General features: G+C 35.7%; 1 protein-coding gene and 1 pseudogene across 1 annotated transcript in view; one reads left to right on the top strand and one right to left on the bottom strand.

Moving 5' to 3' along the window:
* Tax1bp1 (Tax1 binding protein 1) overlaps window positions 1-22,518 on the bottom strand; it is a 79,295-nt gene that overhangs the window by 41,562 nt on the left and 15,215 nt on the right. Inside the window, exons 3-4 of the mRNA XM_010628280.3 lie at window positions 16,013-16,115; window positions 7,041-7,228 (exon numbers count right to left, since the gene is read on the bottom strand). Of these exons, the coding sequence (XP_010626582.1) occupies window positions 7,041-7,228; window positions 16,013-16,115 (291 nt within the window). The remainder of the gene's footprint in view (window positions 1-7,040; window positions 7,229-16,012; window positions 16,116-22,518) is intronic.
* Window positions 2,323-4,451, top strand: LOC104865024 (annotated as a pseudogene).

Genomic DNA, 22,518 nt, shown 5'->3' with positions numbered 1-22,518 from the left:
TTAAATCTGGTTCAAAATGTATTGGCAGATTAAAACATGAAAATATGTCTTGGCATGTTGCAATAGAAAAATTACCAGAACACCACTTCTTCCCACTGATTTAATTCATACATACTTCATAAAGTTCACAAAAGCTTAAATAGAAATATTTTTAAGGAATTTAGATAAGAATGTATATAAATCTAATTTCTGCCCCTAATTTATATTTTGAAATAATTCTCTTTATTTGAAACAAAACATCTATTAGTACATTTAAGATATACAAAATAATAACATTCAACATAGGGAATTTGTACCTGTACATAGTCCAAAAACACAAAATAGTAAAAGTTTTACAAAGAACATCTATGTACCTATACCTCAATTCACCATTGATATTGCTTCACTCACAAGTACTTCAGAGTAAGCATCTCCTGACAAGGACAGTCTCACTTCAATGACTGTTATAATCATAGCAAAGAAAATTAAAACTTATTTTGTATAGCTAGGTGTGGTGATGCATGCCTATAATCCCAGGTACTTAGGAGACTAAGGTAAAAGGACCAAAAGTTTTAGTGGAAATGCTAAATCTGCTGGAAAAGAGAATAGGTAGAACACTTGAGGACATAGGAGTAGGCAAAGACTTCATCAATAAAACCCAGACCAGACAGAAAATACTACAAAAAATCAACAACTGGGACCTCATTTCATTAAAAAGATTTTGCATAGCAAGAGAAATCAACAGAGTGAAGAGACAACCCACAGAACGGGAAAAAAATTTTACCACCTATTCATCAGGTAAAGGACTATTAGCTAGAATACATAAAGAACTCAAAAATGTCAGACTCCCCAAATTTAAAGACCCAACCCAAAAAATGGGCATCTGAAATCAAAATCACATGAAGAAGTAGAAACAGTAAATAAATATATGAAAGAATGTTTAACTTCACTGGTCATTAAAGAGATGCAAATTAAAACAACACTGAGATTCCATCTCACTCCAGAAAAAACTGGCTATCAAGAAATCAACCAATAACTAACGCTGGCAGGGCTGTGGGGAAAAAGGAACCCTTCTTCATTGTTGGTTGGGAGTATAGAATGGTGCAACCACTGTGGAAATGAGTGTGAAAATTTCTGAAACAATGAAAACTAGAAGTTCCACTTGGCTCAGCTATTCCTCTTCTTTTGGTCCCACCCAAAAGAATTCAAAGCATTATACCACAATGACGTACGCACGCTATGTGTATAGCAGCAGTTTGTAATAGCTAAATCTTAGAAACAGCCCAAGATGTGGGTTTTTTTTCCACAGTGGAATACTGCTCTGCCATAAAGAAGGATGAGCTTCAGACATTTATAGTTAAATGGATGTACCTTGAGACCACTCTTTAAGCAAAATAAATCAGACATACATGTTTGAGTGCCATGTTGTTTCTCTGGTGTGAAAAACTGAAAGTAGAAAAAAGGACTAAAACCAGGGAGAGTGGGTCAGTAATGTCCAAAAGTTATAGGTTTCTTCCTATTCTGAGCAAGGAGGCGAGGTCACCCCTATGTCCTGGATTGAATGAATGTTTGAGACTTTGCCTAATGGGAAAGACATCTTTAAGTATTTCCTAAGTCACAGCCAAGAATCCATCTAGATGAGTAGATGGGAGCTATGTGGTTCCAGCATCTGGTCATCTACCCAAAGGCCTACATTTTAGCTTTCTGTAACATCCACTTAATCTGACAGTTTAAATCCTTTCCTTCAGTGGAACTCTGACTTTCAAGCTCTGAGAAAATATCCCACAGGTCTGGGCCCTCCTTAACCATCTATCTTCCTTCTAATCTATGTACATTTCTGCAGTGGCTATCTTATTTTACAATACAGTAAAATTTTAATGTACACAGTTTCTATTAAATGTTAAAGAAAACATTTTAAAAAGTAGAGAAATAGGAAGTAGGGGTGGTTTTAATAATTCCCCAAATTATATATTGTTTCAAAAATATTTCAATATATATGCTAATTAGTTTCATTTATACTACTAGGTCCCCTTGGTTCAATGAAAAAGAAAGTTTTGTGCTATTATCCATTTGTTTCTTTTTTGTAAGGGTCTTTTTTGACTATTAGTTGTATTCTTAACATTTCGGTCAATCTTTTAAAATTATAGTACATGGTATATCCATATTATTCTTTAATTAAAGTGTGATGAAATTTTGCTTTTTCATATAAGACTTTTTAAAAAAACATTTTCTTAATAATGTCTACTTATGAGAAGTGCCATGTGGCATGCACTGTCTGGTTGGCACCCAGGGGTGCTAGGCGGCTGAGTTCTGGGCCATGGGCTGCTCCTGTGCCACACAGTCATGAACCTAGAGCAGCTTTGGAAGCACATGTGGCAGCACCTCGACCAACAACAGTATCAAAGTGCTTTGTTTCGGGCAGACAAAGTAGCTTTGCTCTCCCATGAGGAGCCCCAGGATGTTTATTGGTTGGCTCAGTGTCTTTATCACAGAGCTGACCATGCACTTTGGTCATGAAAATTAGACAAAGTGTATGAAGCGTGTCGTGATCTTGCAGCCAGACGTCACGCTGCAAAAGAGTATCAGCAGGCTCTTGATATTCTTGATATGGAAGAACCAATCAACAAAAGACTATTTGAAAAATACCTGAAGGATGAAAGCAGCTTCAAAGATTCCTCCAGGGACTGGGAAATGTCACAGTCCTCAGTGTGGGAGCCCGCTGGCATTTGACATTGGAAAAGTAACTTCTTCTACCATTGAGGCATTGACACAATCTATGACTCTATCTGGCTTTTCTGAGACAAGGGTCTCAGCTAGCAGATGAGATTGACCTGGAGCTGACTGTGTAATACAGGCTGGGTTTATGGGATTACAGGTGTGCACCACCACGCCCGCCTGGCTCAAGGACTTTGTTAAATTTGACCTTGTGATGGGAGGAACTCAGATAGCCAAAGATCTGATCTCCTCCCTAATAGTTGCTTGGTGCTTCCTGTTGGCATGCCTTTAAAAGGAGCTGTTTCTGTGAAATAAATCGGACCTCTTGTCTCCACACTATTGAGTGTGCTGTCCTTTGTCAATCCTCACTACCCAACTCAGGTACGTTCGTGTTGTGACAACTGGCCGCCACGCCTCAGTAAAGAGTTCTATTTATCTTCTACAAGGGAAAATCTATGATGCTCTAGATAACCAAACTCTAGCTACCTACAGTTATAAAGAAGCTTTGAAGTTTGATGTCTATTGTTCTTTTAACATCACACCACATGTTGACAGCACAAGAAAGAAAAGAACTTATTGAGTTGATACCTCTTAGTGAGTTCTGTACTGAAGAACAGGAATTACTATGTTTTGTTTGAGAACAAATTAAGTATAATAAGCTGAGTGAAACTGTCATCCTTGAGTCTGTAGATAGCTTACAAGAGAATCTGGATGTGGTAGTATCTTTAGCTGAAAGACATTATTATAACTGTGATTTTAAAATGTGCTACAAGCTTACATCTGCAGTAATGGAAAAAGATTCTTTCCATGCAAATTGTTTACCTGTGCACACAGGAACATTTATGGACATAAATAAAGCAAATGAGTTTTTCTTTCTCACAAATCAGTGGATTTATATCCTAGTAATCCTGTGTCTTGGTTTGCAGTGGGATGTTTTTATCTCATGGTTGATCACAAAAATGAACATGCCAGAAGATATCTCAGCAAAAATACAACACTAGAGAAGACCTATGGGCCTGTGTGGATAGCCTATGGGCATTCATTTATTGTTGAGAGTGAGCATGACCAGGCCATTGCTGCCTACTTCACAGCATCACAGCTAATGAAAGGGTGTCATCTGCCAATGCTATACATTGGATTAGAATATATTTGGCCAATAACTCAAAACTGGCTAAAAGATTCATTGGTCAAGCTCTGAGCATTGCACCAGAAGACCCTTTTGTCATCCATGAGGTTGGCATGTTTGCCTTTCAGAATGGAGAATGGAAAACATCAGAAAAATGGTTTCTCGATGCTTTGGAAAAAAATTAAAGCAACTGGAAACGAGGTAACAGTTGACCAATGGGAACCTTCGTTGAACAACTTGGGGTATGTCTGAAAAAACGAAAAATATGCTGAGGCATTGGTATTAATTCCTTAGAATGTGTCTACCTATTCTGCCATAGGATATAACCACAGTCTGATGGGCAACTTTGAGAATGCTGTGGACTATTTTCACACTACCCTTGGTCTTAGATAAGATGATATATTTTCTGTTACAATACTTGGTCACTGCATCAAAATGTACATTGGCGATTCTAAAGCTTATATTGGGAATTTGAAATAGAAAAACAGACTGCAGAAGAAATAGGACTTGCACCATTGGAAAACTCCAGGAAAACTACAGATTCCGGGCCTTCCTTGGAAGAAACTTTTGAAATTGAAATGAATGAGTAACATGATGTTAAGAGACGTCTATGTCAGACCACAGTACGTGACTGCAAACAGTGGTCCGAGGCCAGACTGTGTTAGTATAGGACCAGAGGCTGCCGTGAGAGACTGGACAGCACACCTTGCAGCACATGTTCTACGTCTCTGAGCTACAAAACAGTGATACCTAGTGGAATAAAAAAGGTAAACTGTCAAAAAAAAAAAATCTACCTGTATTACACTGAAATAAAAATTTAAAAATAAAAAAGTTTTGGGCTGGCCAGGGATTGAGCTTAGTGGCATTGTGCCTGCCTCTCAAACACATCCTGAGTTTGATTCCCAGTACCGGTAAAAAACAAAAAATGTTTTGGGCTACCCTATGCAATTTCGGAAGATCCTTATCTAAATAATAAAATTTTAAAAAGGGCTGGGAGTATAGCTCAGCATTCCTTGGGTTCAATTTGAGTATCACAAGAGTAAATAAAAATAATTTTGTATCATCTAATTAGGTAGACTATAGTCAAACATCCTTTACTATGCCAAATGTCCTTCTTTTTTAGGCTATTATAATCTAGGATCACACATTGTAGGATTGTCTCATTAACCATTTTTAATGTTAATGGCACCCCAGATAATGTCTTGAGTTGTATTAATTTTGTACAGTATTAAATAAAATCATAAAAGACTTTAATGAATGTGGATATTTAGATCTGTTTAAGGAAAGGGGTCAGAAGATAAAAAAATTTTTATCTCAGATATATTTACTTGAGACAGCAATTTAAGCTCTTCATAATACCTTTTGTGAAGAAGGAAGAAGAGAAATAGATGTTATATCCCAGTTTACTTGGAGAAAAAGCACAAGAAAGATGTGGATACAAGATGCTTACCATTTTTCTGTTAGAATGCCTGAAATCAGAGTGGTCTAACAAATATTCAAAAAATCGCAATATAAACTGTAGCTGCATTCTTCTCAGGAGCTGGGCTTGTTTCAGCATCTTTGACTAGCATTCAAATACCAGGCTAAAAACCTTGATCATCAGGCAGTTGTCACAACAAAATGTTTTAGACACCCTATAAAAGTTACATTTCTTTATTTAAGATAAGAGAGGAATTTTGGGAAAGGAGAAAGATATGGGAGAATTCATGATAAAAAATGCTTTGTTCCTTCTAGTTTTCTAGTTTGACTGTCTAATAAAAGTATTATAACCTCTTGCCTTTTCATTTCTAGTCTCAGTTCTTTAAGGTAAATAAAATAAAAAACATTAAATATTTACATGTTTAAAAGGATCCGTCTGACTATAAAGAAAAGACAACGTCCTGCAACACATGAAATACGAATATAAATTTTTTAAAATATATAGTGGTTAATCTAAAAGTAATTTTTCTTATTACAATAAAGATAATTAAAAACAATTAATCACAATAATTCAAATGCAGAGCTCTAGTTTTTTAGGTATAGGGTAAAGATACTAAAAAATATGATCTTAGAACAAGAAAAGAATGTCATTTTATTTTCTCTTTTAAAAACTACTAAAAATCAGGGATTCGGCAGTATTAGACCAGCCAAAGACACAACTTCACAATATTCAAGTTAAAAAAACAGTAAAAGGCTTTTCACCTTTTCTTTTAAATTATAGTTAATCTAGGCTTAACATTTGATTAGATGAATAAGGAAAAGAATTACTTTAATAAAGTTTACTTCAGTGGCACAATGCCTGCCTGGCAAGCACAAAGTCCTGAGTTTGAACCCTGGTACCAAAAAAAAAAAAAAAAAAAAAAATGCTTAACCTAAATCAAGAGACTGGAATGCCTCCCTGACTCACAGCCAACCTTGAGAAAAAGCATGCTCACAAGGTAGCGAAACAAAGTTCACATTCATTACAGTTAGATAAACTGCTTTATGCTGCTCTCCCAACCAGCTTCATCCCTCAAATCAGTACTACTCAACAGTCACCATGTCATTATGTCACCATGAAAGTAGAAAAATTAAGGCAAGAGAACATAAGGAAAATTTTAGGCCTAAATTCTCTCAATAAAGATTTACTGCATTATCTGCTATGCACAAGATTCTACAAGACCTGGAACAGACCCTGCCATCATGGAACCAAGAAAAGAATACAGAAACTAGGTATGTTGATGCACACCTGTAATTCCTGTACTCAGGAGGCTGAAGTAGGCGGATTGCCACAAGTTCGAGGCCAGCCTAAGCTACAAAGGAAGACCCTGCCTCAATAAATATATACATATATACTCACACACATACATACATACATAAGAACTGTACCAAAGGATTTTAAAAGCATTTTTTTAAAAATACACTATAAGCTTATTATTAATTTTAATTTTTTTTTCAACTTTTTTTTTGGGGGGGTGGGTGTTTTATTTTGTCTTGTCTGCAGTACTAGAGATTGAACATAGGGGAACTTTACCAGTCTACATCCTAAGTTCTTTGTATATTTTATTTTAAAACAAGGTTTCACTATGTTGCTCAGGCAGGGCTCAAACATGTAATCCTCCTGCCCTCTCAGCCTCCCAAGTATCTGGGATCATTAGGCACATGCCACTGTGCTTAGCTAAAAAACTTTTGATTTTTGCAGACACTCTTGTATAACCTGAAAATGCTGGCCAACATGAACTCTGTCATTGCTGATACCAACCTCAAGAAGGCCAGCTTTTGTGGTCACCACCAACATGTCAGAACTTCCCTCATCTTCCATAGTAAGCAAATCTTCAACTGGAGAAGAAGCTCGAAACTGGAAAGGTGTACTTGCTCCACGAATTTCACCCTTGTGTGTAACGTAACAGAACTGATAAAATTCTCCATCATCATTTGGAAGGTAATATCCTAAGAGACAGTTAACAAACAAAAATTATTAAATTTTCTATTTTAAATTAATGTTATTTAAATTTAACAATGCTTGTCATCTTCATTCTCACACTATTCCCTGCACTTATCTTGATTTTTTTTCTATCATTCACAAATGTATCTGTCAAAACAAGTTTCTTTCTTCCTCTTCAAACATACTCAAAATTTTCATCTCTTCAGTCTAAATATATAGAATATGCTTTCTCCCTATATCTTGACTAAAGCAAAACAAATTTATGAAGAAAGGAAAAGAGGCTGGAGGAGGAGCAAAGAAGACCCAGGATAAAAATCTAAGGAAGCGGGCCAGGGATTTAGCTCAGTGTTCCGCAGCCTTCCTCACAAGTGTAAGAACCCAAGTTCAATCCCCAGCACCCAAAAAAAAAAAAACTCTAAGGAAGACTGGGAGTGGGAGTGGGGATAGGAGCCTGCCACTTAAATGAACTTTCCCTCCAATTTAATTTCTTTGTAAAAAGGAGAGATTAACTAAGGAATATGCTATACATAAGAAAGAAGATGAGATCCACTGGTGTATTACCACAAAAATAAGCTTTGGAACCACACATCTATTCTGGATTCCCAGCTCTACCACTATTTACTCCTTGAGCACAGATAAATTAAGAAAAAAAGATATGAAGTCATCCATCTCACCAGATTCTAACTATCTACAGATGATATATTTATACTGTTTAGCCACTATCTGACAAATAAGACATCCAATATTTGTTCTCTTCTTTCAATTATTATGCTCCCTTTTAAATTTTGCTGGACCTGTTCTAATTCTAAATTAATCTTTACCATTTCTCCTAATTTCACAGTGTTCTTTTACATTAAAAACAAACAAACAAACAGGGCTGGGATTTGGCTCAGTGGTTCCGCTGCCTGCGTTATAAGAACAAGAGCTCGAGTTCAATCTCTGGTACCAAAAAGAAAACAAGAACAACAACAAAAACCAATGATATTATCAGCATTACTACTCACTCTATACATGCTTTATATCCTACATCAGATCTCAAAAACATGGAAGGCAAATATAGACACAAACATACATAGACACATGCACACACATTCTAAGAGTATATGCATATTTATTTGTATTATATGAATAAGTTCTAGAATCATACACAATGATGTATTAAAAGTATTTCATAACTGTGAATAGAGAGAAGGCATTTACCTAATTATCTATCTAAATATCTAATCGTTATGTTTATTGTTCTTTCATGCCTTAAAATTTTCACTGCATTATTATAATAAATGCAGAGGTAATGAACACTGCTACACCACAGCATTAACCATTGTAAAGGTAAGATGTGTTGAGGGATAATAAAGCCAATGGTTAAAAATTTGAGAACATATATGATATCTCCACAGTCTCAAAGTAGCTCCCCTATAGTGTTTATTAATTACAAAAAGGAAAGTATTAATTTAAGGTTGAGAAAATCAGATGACACTACCTTTAACCAACGATCAAGATAACGTGCACAAACATCAAGTACTCAACAACACCGGACAGGTATGTTACTTCTTTGGCACTCTTTCCAAAATTGTATATAACCTTAATCTAAGTATAAGAAAATAGCAAACAGGACCAGGAATTTAGCTCAGGGGTTTCGCCACCTGCCTCAAAAGCACAAGGTCCCAAGTTTGAACCCCACTACCAAAAAAAGAAAAAGAAAATAGCAAACAAGCCAGGAAGTTGAGCCAGGAGAATTGCTGCAAGTTCAAGGCGTGCCTGGGCTACATAGTAAGTTCAAGGCCAGCCTGCACTACAGAGCAAAGCAAGACCCTGTCTTAAAAAACAAAAACTAAAACAAAAGCAAACAAACCCAAAGGGAGATATGCTACCAAAAATATTTTAAAGGGTCACACACATAAGGACAAATTGAAAAGACTGAAAAGACAAGACAACTACATGCAACATAGGATTAGATTCAAGAGAAAAAGAATATTAAAGGGAACACTGATGAAATATTTCAAATATGGTTTGTAATTTAACCAAGAGTATTGTGCCAAGGGATTCAGCTCAGCGGCACTGCACCTGCCTTGCAAGCACAAGACACTAAGTTTGATTGCAGAAACCAGAAAAAAATAAAAATAAATTAAAAAATTGAACTACTGGACAGGGATTTGGTTTAGTGGTGCCTCCGACTGCCTCACAGGTGCAAGGTCCTGAGTTCGATCCCCTGTACCAAAAAAAAGAGTATTGCGCCAATGTTAAACTACTAGTGTTTAAAATAAATGTACTATGGTCATGCCATATGTTACTAGGACAAGCTGGACAAAGTAGAAAAAAATTATCTTCAATATTTTTGCAAAAGTTTTTGTATTTAAAATTATATCCAAGGGTCAGGGATTTAGCTCAGTGGTTCTGTCACCTGCCTCACAAGCATTTAGTCCTGAGTTAAATCCCCTGTACAAAAAATAAAATAAAATAAAATAATATCAAAAATAGTTTTTAATATAAAGTGTCTAGAACTTGTGTTTTGTTTGTAGTAGAGAAGATTAAAATCAGGGCCTTCAGCATGAGCTATGTAACCAGCCCTTTTTATTTCTTATTTTGAGACAGGTTCTCTCTAAGTCATCCAGGTGCCCAGACTGAGCTGGAACTTTTGTTCCTCATGTCTCAGCTTCTCAGAGTAGTGGGATTACAGACATGCACCATCATGCCCAACTAGCACTTAAAAATTCACTCTCTCCTAATTCCTACTTGCTAAATTTATTAATCCATAGCAAACTAGATTTCCAAATAACTAGGCTTATTTAAAAAGCTCAAAGGGCAAACAAAAAGTCTAATTAGCTCTGAGATCACAACTTTAGAAATGCTAGAAATAGATATTCAAAGATCTAATACTTTAAAAAACAAAAATCTCAGCCAGTATGGTGATGTGTACCTGTAATCCTTGCATCTGGAAGGCTGGGGCAGGAGGATTATTCATAGTTCCAGCCCAACCAAAGCAATTTAGGGAGAACTTGTCTCAAAATTTAAAAGGGCTGCACTGTAGCTCAGTAGGAGGTCCCTAGGTTCAATCCCCACTTATGCTGAAAAAAACTCACTAAAGTAAGCTTGCTAAAAAGTTTTGGTACAATACCACTTGAGAACCATGTAACCAGGTCGAGTGGTTCATGGCTGTAATAACAGCTACCAGAGAGGCTGAGCTAAGAGTATTTCAAGTTCAATGCCAGCCTGGGCAATATAGAGACACTGCCTCAAAATAAAATAAAAGGGTGAGGGGGAGCAAGGAAACTCTGGATTCAATCCCTAGTACCCTTAAAAACAGATTAGGGGAGGGCTGGGGATTTAGCTCAGTGGTTCTGCTGCCTGCCTCACAAGCACAAGGTCCTGAGTTCAATCCCCAGTACCAAAAAAAAGGAGGGGGAGTAGTAATTATTCAGAACTGCAATTTTAACCTACTTGTCTGGAAAACCTGTTGTCAGATTAGTAACACTGAAAGTAAAACAGGAAAACCTACAAACCAAATACTGAAGCAAGTTTTACAACCTTAGTAGCACTCAGTTTTTCCCCCATTAAGTTTATTGGTACATTTAAAGCAAACAATAGCTACAATTATCTTTGGGATCTTGTACCTTTACATGATATATCTTGGTTCTTGTTTTTTCTCCATACTCCTGAACTCCCTTCACCCCCTTCACCCTTCCCTATTTACAAAAAAAACATGATTTCCATTTTTTCCCTTTTTTCACATTCTTTCTTTTCCCTTATTTACTTTCCCTTCCCTTTCCCACTTCTCCTTTAGCCATTTTCTTCCTATTTCACTCTCAATTATACCATTTGAACCTTATTTACACTTTTAGTTTTTCACCCCAGAGAAACTATTCAGTATTTACTCATGTGTCCTATTTATTTCACTTAAGCCTCAATGTGCATCTATTTAGCTATAAATGCCTCTAGTTTCTCATTCTTTATGGCTGAGTAGTACTCCCTTTATAGGAAAAAAACACATCTTCTTTATCCAGTCTCCAGTTGATGGGCAACTGGGCTGTTTCCAAGTTTTAGCTATTGCGAACTGTGCCTTTATAAACATGGGTGCACATATATCACTGTGGTATGATTCTTTTAATTGTTTTAGAAAGATACTAAGCAGAGGTACAGCTGGGTCAAATGGAACCTCTGATCCTTGTTCTTTGAGTTATCTCCATATTGATTTCCATAGTGGTTCAATTAATATTTTAATAAACAAGGATCCATTAAGCAAAAAAAAAAAATCACCTCAGTGTTTTTGTTAGTTGTTTGGAGTTTTGCATTTCAGGTGAAACTCACCTACAAAATTAGAAAGGTGATTTGGATTATGCTTTTTTTTTTTCTTTTCTTTTCTTTTTTGATACTGGGGATTGAACTCGGGTCCCTGCACTTGGGAGGCAGGCGGTGGAACCACTGAGTTAAATCCCCAGCCCTGGATTATGCTTTTAAAAGTCCTCCTAGCTCTAACATTTTATATGACAGTTTTTTCATGAGTCTATCCTAAACTTCCTCTATAACAAGCAAACAAAAAGTTCTAAGCAAGCAGAAGCTTTTTATTTCTGTATTTCAAGATTTAAAATAAAAATCAATTATTACTGAAATTTTAAAAAAAGCCTATTGAATTTATGCTTAGCTGCCTTCTTTGTTGTTGCTATTATTACTGGGGATTGAATCTATCTTCGGCCCTTTTTTATTTTATTTTTGGTACTGGGGATCAAACTCAGGACCCTGTGCTTGCGAGGCAGGGAGTGCCACTGAGCTATACCGCCAGCCCAGCCTTTTTTTATTTTTTAAAACAAGGTCTCACTAAGTCCCTAAACTTCCCAGGCTGGACTGAATTCTGATACTCCCACCTCAGCTTCCCAGAATGCTGGGATTACAGGAATGCATCAAAACACCCAGCTCATGAATACTTTTTTAAAGGTATAAACAAATAGACTGGATCCTTTTCTCTTTCTCTTTTTTCTAATGCTTTTAAACTTTTTGCCAAGTCACTAGAACAAATTCAGTAAGTTAACTTATTTTTAGGAGAAAACCAACCACAACAAAAATGACTAGCGCTAAACTCATAACTTTAAAAAAACTTCAACTATAATAAAACCAGTTTTAATGCACACATTTATATACTGTCCTTTAAAAGGATATGTATTTAATGACAAACTACACATAGTACAGTAGTTTACTGGGGGGTGGGGTGCAAGGGATTGGACAGAAGTCCTTACTCATAATAAGCACAGGCTGAACTACACCACCAATGCTTAACATATCTTTGAGAACCTAAATCTTTGTTCATATCCCACTACAAATTTCATACTCTAAACATTTCATTTTTAGCATACATAGAACATAAGGAAACACACATGTTCCATTCAGTCACACTTAGTGTCTACCAAACATACAAAATTTAAAATAAATTCAAAGTACTAAAAATTCAGAAAAAGTAGGGATGGGTGGGGTAAGGTACTGTAAAGGAACTATACGTTTTGTTCAATTTTTTCTGTAATCCTAAACGTCTCCAAAAGAGTAGTCTTACAATTAAAAAAAAAAATCAAACTAAAGCTGATTAATCTGAGCCTACTTATTTAAGTCTCCGCATCACATATCACCACAAAAGATACTGCCTGATATAAAACAATGTATCTTAATTAGATAATGTTAATAATATTTGCTGAAAAATCATCTGCTGTACTAGTGGTTCCCAGTGGTTCTACAATGCAGTCTCACCTGTTTTCTAAAATTTCCAAAGCCTGGGCAACACCAGAGAATTTAAGCATCTGCGTATCTTAAACTCCTAGGCAATTCCAAAATACAGTTAATTTTAGAAACCACTCTACTACAGCCATACATATGTGCTTTAAATTATATTGCACTTGAACAAGCTTATTCTCTGTTAACTGTAACAGAACATTACATTTTTATATTCACTAACATCTAATTAAAACTTTTTGCATACCCTTTGAGTATTTGTTGGGTTTTTTTGTTTGTTTGCTGAGATAGGGTCTTGCTATGCAGTTCATGCTGGCCTCGAACTTGCAGCAATCCTCCTGCCACCACCTCACAGCATGAAACATATGCCTGACCTTTGAGTATTAATACAGGCAGCAAGCCACGTGGTATTACCACTGTCTGTGACTTCTGTCACTCATGTTTTCATTACATGTAATTTAATTTTTAATATAAAATGTTAATATCACATAACAGTTATTACAAGTATCTCAGTATTACTCTACTTTGAAATTATGGCAGTTATTAAATCTTCCAGAACATCTTAACACAGATTTTCAAAGCAGACATTAATATATCATACGTATGTTCCTATAAATACTTTTAATAACTACTGAAATGCAATCAGGTTTTGGCAAGTCTATACATTTTACTTCATATACATTAAAATATCTTGATATATTGCCCATAATCTTCACTAGAACAACAAAAAAAATCCATGGCACATACAAGGTAAGAATTTGCTTTAATACCATCCATAGTACAATTACAATACAAAGTCACTAGCAAATATCATGATAGATTTCTAAATATTTTTCCAGTTTTTAAAAATTATGGTAAAAAGCACACATAACACAAAATATGCTGTTTGAATCATTTTAAAAATGTACATCAATGTTGTGGAATCACTGGCATTATCTAGCTCTAAAACTCTTTTCATCTTGCCAAACTGAAATACTGTATCCATTAAACAATAACTCTGTATTCCTTTCCTCCCTTAGGACTTGGCAAATGACACTTTTTTTTTATACACCAGGGATCCAACTCAGGACCTTGCACTTGCAAGCAGGTGCAGTGCTGCTGAGCTAAATACCTGACCCTCTATTTTCTGTCTGTGAGTTTGTCTGCTCTAAGTACTTCACAGAAGTGGAATCAGACATTATTTGTTTTTTTGCAACTGGCTGATTTGACTTAATATACTGTACTGTCTTCAAGGTTCAACTATGTTACAACATATGACAGAATTATCTAGGAGTATTTTTTTAAAATGTGCATGAAGTGCCAAGCTAAGAATGAATTTTGCATTACTCATTTATACCCATTTTACAGGAACCTTCACATGACAGAATTAATAACTATTCTTTAAATGTTGTTAATCATCTTTGTGATTTTCATCTGAATTTTTTCCCTCACCTCTACGTTGCTAAAAAGTCCAAATTTAGGGGTTATTATGTATTCATTCCATACATTTATACATTGTAAAATCATTTTTAACATATTTTTCTCCTGGAATATTTATCACATCTTTAAGGAGATAACATTTAAAATCATTTATTCTAGCATTTGGGTTATATAGTTCTCTTACTTTTCTTCATTGCTGACAAATTTTCCTCCAATAACCAAAGTTAAAAGGAGGAAAGATTTATTTCGACTTACAGTTTGCAGATTTCAATCCATAAACTGCTGGCTCCAAGATAGGGTAGCAGGGCAGAAAGGCATCTCAGAAGATAAGCAGGAACAATAGACCCAAAGACCTTCTTTCTGTCCCTTATATTGTACTCAGGCTACTCACCCTTAGGGTGGGTAGCACTCACACTCTGGGTGGGGCACCCTTAATCCTTTCTGGAATTATGCCAAACCAATCAATGGATTCATTTAGCAATCACACACCCTTAATCCCAGCAACCTATGAAAAAGCCCCACTTTTGACTACATGATGCTTTGGGGAACATCCAGACACAACTCATAATGACAATAGTCATTATCTATAGTCACTGTCTTAGTTACTTCTCTTTCAATGCTGAGACAAAATACCAAACATCCAAAAGATTAAGGGAGTTTAAGCTAAATAAACTGAGTTTATTTAGCTCAGTTTATAGAGGTTTCAGTCCATAACTGGCTGGCTCCAAGGCAGGGTGGCATGACCGATAGACACTGCTAAACAGAAACAGTTCACTGCAGCATAAGGTAGCAAAGCAAGCAAAAGACAAGATAAGCCTCTTTCTGTCCCTTATATTGTACCTGGGATACTACTATTAGGGCAGTGACAAACCAATCAGTGGGCTGATTTAGTCATCATCCACCCTTAATCCTAGCATTGCACCATGAATCAGTCATACACTCTAGATTCTGCCACCTCTGAAAAAGGCCCACCTATGACTGCATGAGGCTTTGGGAAGGTATCTAGACACAATCCATAACAGTTACCCTGCTGTACTCCTACCTAACTACAACTTAGGAACCACTGATCAACCTTAACATTTTTCCATGCCTCCCTAATATTAGCAATAGTACAGTTTTCTCGTTAGAAAACAAAAATCACCAAAAGTAAAAATCTGGGAAAAAAGTCCATTCTCTTCAATGAAAATTAAAATAACATGCCAAAACATTACCAAGTGTTTAAGTAATATCAAGCTGGGTGTGACGTGACACATGCCTGTAATCCCAGCACTCAGGAGGCTGAGGCAGGAGGATCACTGTGAGTTCGAGACCAGCCTGGGCTACACAGTGAGTTCCAGGTCAGTCTCACTACACAGTGAGACCCTGTCTCAAAAAAAACCAACAACAACAAAAAAAAGAAATATCATTAAAATATCATGTAGCTGGGAATTTAGCAGAGTGGTTCTGCTGCCTGAGTTCGATCCCCAGCACCAAAAAATAAAATAAAATATCATGTGGCCTATACTTGCTATTTACATTCTTATGATTTTTGCTCAACAAAGACACTAGTTAATTCAACTTTGGAATACCAGATATACTTCAATGGGTAATATAATGGGGTACACATATTAGTATCAATAAGACATCTATTGTCAAGTTCTGCAATTTATAGTCCTTACCTTGAAATGCTAATACACAATTGACTGTTGATCCTTCTACATAATGTTCAGGCATAGGGGACCATAAAAATGTATAATAATCACGAGCAGTACTCCATCCAACCTAAAGGAGAATAACAAAAATGAGAAATATAAATAATTTTAATATTAACCAGATATCTTACAGCATATTTTTTTACTATATCCTAAAGTTAAAACATATGTTTAACATGTGCCCACATTGTATTTTGGGGGGAGGTACCAGAAATCGAACTCAAGTCCTTGTGCTTGTAAGGCAGGCAGCCGAACCACTAAGCTAAATCCCTGGCCCCTACATTGTATTTTTAACAAGCATATCCAATTACAATTTTATTAGGCTATAGTGTAATGTTACAAAAGTCTACATAAATTGAAATACAGATTTTTTTACTATGTACCATTCAATTTCTCAGGAATAACCTATGGAGGCATATTTAGAAATTAAAACCTAATGTTTTGCCTAAAATTTGATTCAATTAAACATAGTAGATTTTTAATTTATTTTTTATCTCAAATTTAAGTTTTTTGTTTTATTTTACTATACTTAGCATCCTCTTCCTTCTTAAACCCACTGACTAAATTTTTCACCCTTGGAAAGTTTTGCCTATAGGCAATTCATCAATTTTGCAAAAAAATGCATCAATCTGTATAGTCCACACAGATTGTGCCATATTAAATATTGAATATCAGAGATGTGTAAAAAAAAAGGTACCAGATATCCATTTGCTAGTAATATTACAAAAAAAAAAGTAAATATCAGCCACAGAATGTTCTGATTCTGATTGGCATTAAGGTTACACAAAATAGCTGGGGATTTAGCTCAGTGATTCTGCCACCTGCCTCGCAAGCACAAGGACCCGAGTTCAATCCCCAGCCCCCCCAAAAAAAAAAGATTACACAAAACAGAACATTGAAACTGAGTGTGCCATTTATTTGTGAAAGCTAACATATAAAATTATGAATGATATCTGATTCAAGGAACACTAGATATAGCATAACATATTGTTCATTAAATGTTTGCTTTGGCTTATTGCTATTATCTGTATCTTACAAACTTAAGAAACAAGTAAAAAACAATCATCCAAGCCCTTAACCATCAAAACTCCTCTCTCTCCTTGGGGCCAGGGATTTATCTCAGTGGTTCCGCTACCTGCCTCACAAGCACAAGGTCCTGAGTTCTGAGTTCTATCCCTGGTTAAAAAAAAAAAAAAAAAAAACTCTTCTCCCTGATGGATAGAAAATAATCCTCATATTTTTCTGAAATTCTACCTTCTTCCAACACCGATGCTTTCCAACAATGATTATGTGCGTTCATTTTGGTTGTCTTGAGATAGGGTTTCACTATGTAGTCCAGGCTGGCCTCAAACTCACATCAATCCTCCTGCCTCAGCCTCCTGAGTGCTGGGATTACAGGTGTGAACCACCACATGTGGCTGATGCTTTGACTATGTAATTCCTAAAATAAGTATAGCTGACAAAAGACAGAAAACTAGGTAGGAAGTGCATGACTATAGTCCCAGATACTTGGGAAACTGAGATGAGAGTATCACTTCAGTCCAGGAGTCTAGCTTGAGCAACAAAGTGAGCCACTATTTCTCAAAAAAAGAAAGAAAGAAAAAAAAATAGATGAAAAGCTCTCTTTCTAGTTGTTGTCTTTCATGGGAAGAAAAACACAGAAAAGGAGGAATGAGATCTTTTATCAAATAAGAAAGGGACATGAAAGGGAAGTGACATCAGCAAGATGGCAGAATAGGTAGCCTAGACCTTGTTCCCCCAAAGAGACGTCAATTTAACAGTCCAAAAGAACCTTTGCGAGAACTCCAAAAACCAATTAAACAGTGGCAGTGACAGTATGTCAGGCTAAAGCAAAGTCAAGAGCAGCTGCACGGAAAAGTGTAAGAACAATTTCACAATAACCACAATAGCCCTCCCCCTATGCTGGCACAATTTAGCAGGAGCAAGAGAAAGATCCAAGTCTGCAGCTTTTCTCTTAGGAAAGAAAACATTAGGAACACACATTTAACATTCTGACCTTTCAGTGGTCTGTGCAGGTTTCTATCTTGGCTGAGTTGGGGCTACCAGAGGACCCATACTTTCTAGGAAGTGTAGAGAACAAAGGACTGCTCCATGCAGCTTTTTGCATTTTACAGCACATAAGAACCTGCAATACCATAGACACACACCAGAGGGAGAGAGTACAAACTCCTGAAAAAGGAATGACAAATCTCTTACTGGAGAAATCACATGCAAAAAAAAAAAAAAAAAAAACAAACCAAGGAAGACTTCTCCCAATAAAAGGTTTAAAGGGCCCCCCAGAATCGCTAAACAATTTGGTGAAGGTTTTCCCCATATAAACCAAATCTAAAAAAGCTGAAAGAGGTGGATGTATTATAAAATGCACAAAACAGTAAATAATAAGGCAAATGAAGAAACAGAAGACCCAAGGGAACAAAATGAATCTTAACAAATTAACTGTAAAGAAATAGCCCAGGGATTTAGCTCAGTGGTTCTGCTGCCTGCCTCACAAGTGCAAAGACCTGAGTTTGACCCCCAGTACAAAAAAAAAAAGGAAAGAAATAGTAATAAATTATCTGACAAAGAACTCAAAATAATCATATTTAAAAAGCTCAATTCACTATGAATTACAGGTGATCAACTAAAGAATAATCACAAAACCATGAAAGAGAATACCAAGAGATTAAAAACTAAAAACTCAACAGAAATTCTAAACCTGAACTATACAATAACTGAATTGAAAAATTCATGAGGGTTTCCAGAGTTAATTTACACAGAATAAAGAATCAGTAAACTCAAGTAATTTGAAATTAATGAGTACAACAAACAAACTAACAAAAGAATAAAGAAAAATGAAGTTTAATCTTCACAGGAAACTTGTCAAGCAGACAATATACTCATGAGTTACCAAAACAAAGAGAAAGGAGTGAAGAGTTTATTTGTAGAAATAATAACCCAAAACTTCCAAACTCAAAAAAGGAAATGGACAACCAAATTCAAGAAACTCAGATAAACCCAAAGAGGTTCACACTAGATACACTATTAAATTAACAAAGTCAAAGAAAATCTTTAGACAAGCAAGAGAAAAGTAACTCATAGGAACTTCTGTAAGATTATCTGCAGTGGGCTGGGGATTTAGTTTAGTGATGCCATCACTTGTCCTGCAAATTCAAACTCCTGAGTTTGACCCCAGTACAAAAAGGAAAAAAAAAAAAAAAAGGATCATCTGCGGATTTCTTTGAAGAAATATTACATTCCAGAAATGAATCCTGCAATACTGTAATGGTGGTACTTAACTGTAGTACAGAACTTCATAAATAAAAGCATTTTTAAGAAACTATAAAACTATGTTGAAGAATATAAGATAAAAAAAATTAATTTGTAACAACATAAAGTGGAAGGAAGAAGCAAAGAAATTTTTGTATGCAATCAAACTTACAGTTTAACCACTTAACAGTTTTACCCTGACTGTGACTCAAGCAGTACTTTTGTTTTCATATTATCCTGAGTATCACTTGGGCAGGTGTCATTTCAGTCATTCTAGTACACAATAAATTTGATTAAATTGTCATTTTTATATCTTGTTATATTATAAAAATTAACAAAGAATATGCAATTTTTGGTCATCCTGTATTTAAATGGGTGGACTGGTAAGTAGTTAAAATAAAGCATTATATTTTTTTATAACCCCATTGTAATCACAAAGAAAATATTATAGAAGCTCAAAAGAAGATAAGGAAACCAGGAGTGGTGGTGCAGGACTGTAATCCCAGGACTCTTGAAGACTGAGGCAGAAGAATCTCAAGTCTGAGCCCAGCCTGGGTAACCTAATGACTTAGTGAGACCCCACCTCAAAAAATAAAAAGGGCCTGGGAATGTAGCTCAGTAAGAAGGCCCTAAATTCAATCCCCAGTACCACAAAGAAAAAAAGGAAAAAAGGGAGGGAGGCAGGAAGGGAACAGAAATGAAGCAAAAGGAAGGTGGAAAAGGGAAAAAAGAAAAAGTGACAAGAGAAACAAAGCACATGTCACTCTCTTAAAAATCAGCAAAATACAAACCTCAGGGCCAAGGGTGTAGCTCAGTGGTGTCACACTTACCTGGCAAGCACAAAGTCCTGAGTTCAATACCCAGTACCACCAAAAAACAAACAAACAAAAACAGCAGGAGAGGAAAAAAAGGAACAAAGTAACTAAAATGATACACAGAAAACAACAGAAGTGACAGTAGTTAACTTTTCCATTAGTATAGACTTCAAATGTTAAAAATGTATTAAACTCATCAAAAAGTAGAGTAGCTGAGAAGATTTTAAAAAAACTATATTCTATCTTTAAGAGACTCATTTAGACAAAATCTGTAAGTAAAAGATACTTATAAGACACAAACAAAAAGAATTGGGTGGTCATACATATACAGACAAATGTATAAGGTCTGACTTAAAAATACAATGATTGTAAGGTGTTTTTGTTTTTTAATTCACTACAGTTAAATGATTTACTGTCTGCCATTAATTCCCTTCAAAATAATCCCATTTTTTAAACACCATTATCCCATTGAACTTGCCACTTTCTAAAGCAGTTTTGGACATTTTCTTTCATGACTGTCCAGTTGCATTGTCGTGGCTACCACAATGTCTTGAATCAATTCAAATGTTTGCATTTCATGATCATTTGGACTCTGGAGAAAAGCCAGAAGTTATATGGTGCCAGATTCAGTGAAAAAGGCAGGTGAAGACAAACTGTAATGGTTATAAATCTGCCTTTCTGATAGATGGTACTTGGCAAGAGCATCATACTTTTTATCATACCTCATAAAGACATTCACAGAATTGTTTCAGAAGGTGGCAAGAATGATGGGATATTTGTGTTTGAAATGAAGGGGGTACTTTAAGGAGTATTAATGGCAATGCACCTTTTACGGCAACACATTATTTAAATATTCACCACAAATAATGACAAGGGGTCAATTCATCAGGAAGATATAACAATTGTAATTAAGTATGTACCTAACAGCAGACCACCCAAATATATGAAGCAAACATTGACAGAATTAAAAGTAAAGAAAAAAAAAAACATAGTAACAGATTGTAATACCTCAGTTTTAATAATGGACAGCTCAACCAACAGAAGATCAATAAAGAGAGGACTTGAACCCCAGAGACCAACTGGACCTAACAGACATACAGAATACTATTCAATAACAATGAAAAACATATTCTTTTCAAACACACGTGAAACATTCATTACAACAGATCATATTAGGCCACAAAACAAGTCTTGGCATGGGTTGGGTTGTAGCTCAGAGACACAGAGCTTGCCTAGCATGCACAAGACCCTGAGTACAATCCCCAACACTGAGGAAAAAAAAACCAAAAAACTGGAAAATTCACAAATATGTGGAAAATCAAACAGCATTATTTTACCACAATGGATTAAATAAGAAATCACAAGAAAAAATTTAAAATATCAAGAAAGATGAAAACACAACACACAGCTGAGTGTGATGGTACACACCTGTACACATAATCCCAGCACTCTGGGAGGCTTGAGATGGAGGATTTCAAGTTAAAGCCCTACCTTGGCAAATCAGCAAGACCCTGTCTCAAGAAATTCCAAAAGGGCTAGGGATGTAATTCAGGGCAGAGGCCCTGTATTCAATCCCCAATACTGCAAACCAAACCAAAACAACAACCTAAAACTAATGGGCTGCAACAAAAGTAATACTAAAGTTTACATCAGTAAGCACCTACCTTAAGACCTCAAGCCAACCACCTACATTTATGTCACAAGAAACTACAAATAAAAATTAAATCCAAATTTAGTAGAAGGGAAAAAAGAATAAAGGTTATAGAAGACATGAATAAAATAGAACAAAAAAGAAAAAATCAGAAATAAAAAGACTTCACTTTTTTAAAAGATCAACAAAACTGACAAACCCTTAGCCAAATGACTAAGAACATGAGAAAACTAACAAAAATAAGGAAAGAATGAAAGAGAATACAACTGATGCCAAAGAAATAAAGAGGATCATAACAGCTGGGCATGGTGGCACACACCTGTAATCCCAGCACCAGGAAGGCTAAGGCAGACTGCCAGGAGTTTGAGGCCAGCCTGGGCTACATAGCGAGTTCAAGGCAGCCTGAAACACATAGTGAGACCCTGTTTCAAAAAAAGAAAAAAGTTACTATGAATAATTCTGCACCAGAAATTGGATAACATAGAAGAAATAGGTAAATTTCTAGAATCTATATATAGCCTAACATGAAGATTAGGCTATATATAGCCTAATCATGAAGAAAAACATGTGAACAGACCTAAAACCAATAAGGAACCTGATCAATAATCAAAAACCTCTCAATGTACAAAAGCACAGGACCAGGCTTCACTGGAGAGTTCTGATAAATATTTAAAGAATTAACACCAATCCTCCTCAAATTCCTTAAAAAAAAAAAAGAGGTGAAAACATTTCCAAATTCA

The sequence above is a fragment of the Fukomys damarensis genome, unplaced genomic scaffold (genome assembly GCF_012274545.1).
Source record: "Fukomys damarensis isolate Sample0158 unplaced genomic scaffold, DMR_v1.0_HiC HiC_scaffold_4, whole genome shotgun sequence".
Classification (NCBI taxonomy): Eukaryota; Metazoa; Chordata; class Mammalia; order Rodentia; family Bathyergidae; genus Fukomys; species Fukomys damarensis.
Note: the sequence above shows the minus strand (reverse complement) of the source record. Positions and strands in the feature narration are given on the sequence as shown.